The 2,012-nt window shown below is 30.6% G+C and overlaps 1 protein-coding gene across 2 annotated transcripts in view; it reads right to left on the bottom strand.

Annotated features, from left to right (window-relative positions):
- The window catches only part of LOC106684328 (gustatory and odorant receptor 24), a 17,425-nt gene extending 15,903 nt beyond the window's left edge, over nucleotides 1–1,522 (bottom strand). For both annotated transcript variants that reach the window (XM_067050847.1, XM_067050848.1), the window contains exon 1: nucleotides 1,357–1,522. In XM_067050847.1, the coding sequence (XP_066906948.1) occupies nucleotides 1,357–1,464 (108 nt within the window). In that variant the 5' untranslated portion in view covers nucleotides 1,465–1,522. The remainder of the gene's footprint in view (nucleotides 1–1,356) is intronic.
- Nucleotides 1,523–2,012: the final 490 nt, after the last annotated feature.

Raw genomic sequence — 2,012 nt, 5'->3', positions numbered from 1 at the left:
ACCTTCTAGTTTAAATTAATGTTTGAAGTACCACCAATGGGTGGTTCCTTCCCAAGATTTTCAAGTGTATATGAAACATACTACATATTTACCTGTTGTATTATTTTGTCCAGTTGTAAATTACAATAAATAAATAATAAAAAAAAAAAAAAATTGAATTGAGCACTCTAAATAGCATAGGCATCTATGAGCATTATGGAAGATTAAACAATTCAGAGGTTTTTACACTAAAATGGTTTCCGTCCGGTGAATTCCTTTCTAGTTATATTTTAATTTTTTTGTTTTTAAACTTGAAAAGTATTATAGCAGCATTGAAATTTACAACTGTATATTACATAATACATTTAGTAAATATGGTTTTAGCTAAAACGGAGTGTCACAGGCGTGAGAAACTACACATTGGTAACACTCTAATGACATTTTACATTTGCTGGTCTCGTGGCCATCTTCTTTTCAGGCGCCTCGGAGAATTGTCAGGAATGGAAGAGGATGCAAGGTTAGAAACTAGGGAGCTCGAGTGGTTAGGGAGTTTATAATGGGAAAAGTGATATCTGGTTCGGGCTAGATCGGTTACATAGGGAACATTAAGGTCTTTATGTATGATTTTATTTGGGACAAAGTAAGGAGCATTGAGGATTTTACGAAGGATTTTGGATTGTTAGGATTGAATTTAAAATTTTAGTATTGTCTAACAGCACACTCACATCTTAAATCGAAATAATGTAATTAAAATCGATAGAATTTAATTATTAAGATATTCAAGATTGAAGATGAAGGTTTTAAGGCAGGAATTACCACCTAAGGCAGGCGTGCACAATGTGGTACTAGGTAAACCATTTATCAATAGGTTTGGGGCTTGGAATTGAAACTGCTTTAGCAGTTTAGCCGATTAGCCTTAAGCAGATTTTAAAAGTTTTGAGACTTAATTTTGTTTTTTACAAAATTCATGCTTTCTTTCTGGGATAAAAGAGTAATTTATACACAATTAATATTGAGTAATTAAATTAATATCCTATCACATCTCATCATGGATTGAGGCATGCTGATATAAAAAGGTCGACCATCCTGTTCTAAGGCTTCCTTCACTCTTCCCATTACTGATCAATGCTCGACGCATTTTTCATTTGAAAATGAAACTATTATTTATACATACTAACTAGGCGTGTGTGCTGGTCCGTCTCCAATAATATTGTATTTGTCAGTAAGATAATCGTACTACACTAAAATCATCTTTATGGTTCTGTCACATGGAACCGCGATTCCTCGACCTTTTTATCGATCAGAGAATGTACCATAGTGCTTGTTATATTTTTGTCAATTAAAATTATTGATTGGGTAGATACGAGTATAATATACCTTAAAATGGATGTTTCTATGTTTAGTACCAACATTAGTAACATTTTTGTGATGATTTCTTGAATACACTCCCTCAGCGAAAATTTGATTTTTATAAATTGTCAACATTTTTCAGTAAGCTGTCCCTGACTTCGAAAATAGAGTATTTCTGAAATGTTAAAATATAGTAAGGGTGTTTAAAAATTAAAATTTAAATAATGTTTAATGATTAGTTATAGTATAAATTTATTCTTATTTTTTTAAGTTATTCACAATTTTTAAAAATATGACTATTACTTAATTGACTAGGTCTTACCAACAGATAATGTTTTTTTATTATTATAAAAAAAAAATAAAAACACCACCCTTTCAAATCTTCTCAACAGATGATTTCATGTTCAAATTGAAAAATAAACCTCCAATAATCCTATTGCAGCTGGTTTTCCTCAAGGTCCCTGTCTGTCACCAACATTATTTAAGTTGTTCATATCAGACTTCCTAACTCACTCTAAATAAAAGAGATCGTTTTAATCCGAAGATACAGCTCTATTCACCTGTTATTATAAGTTTGAATTAAAATATATATTTCAAATAATTTATATAAAGGCATCAAATATTGCCTAAAATGAAAATTAAAAATACGAAGCTATATATTTAATTAAGAGCCGCCCGCATAT

This window comes from Halyomorpha halys, unplaced genomic scaffold, assembly GCF_000696795.3.
Source record: "Halyomorpha halys isolate HHAL.00 unplaced genomic scaffold, Hhal_1.1 Scaffold571.1, whole genome shotgun sequence".
Taxonomy (NCBI): Eukaryota; Metazoa; Arthropoda; class Insecta; order Hemiptera; family Pentatomidae; genus Halyomorpha; species Halyomorpha halys.
Note: the sequence above shows the minus strand (reverse complement) of the source record. Positions and strands in the feature narration are given on the sequence as shown.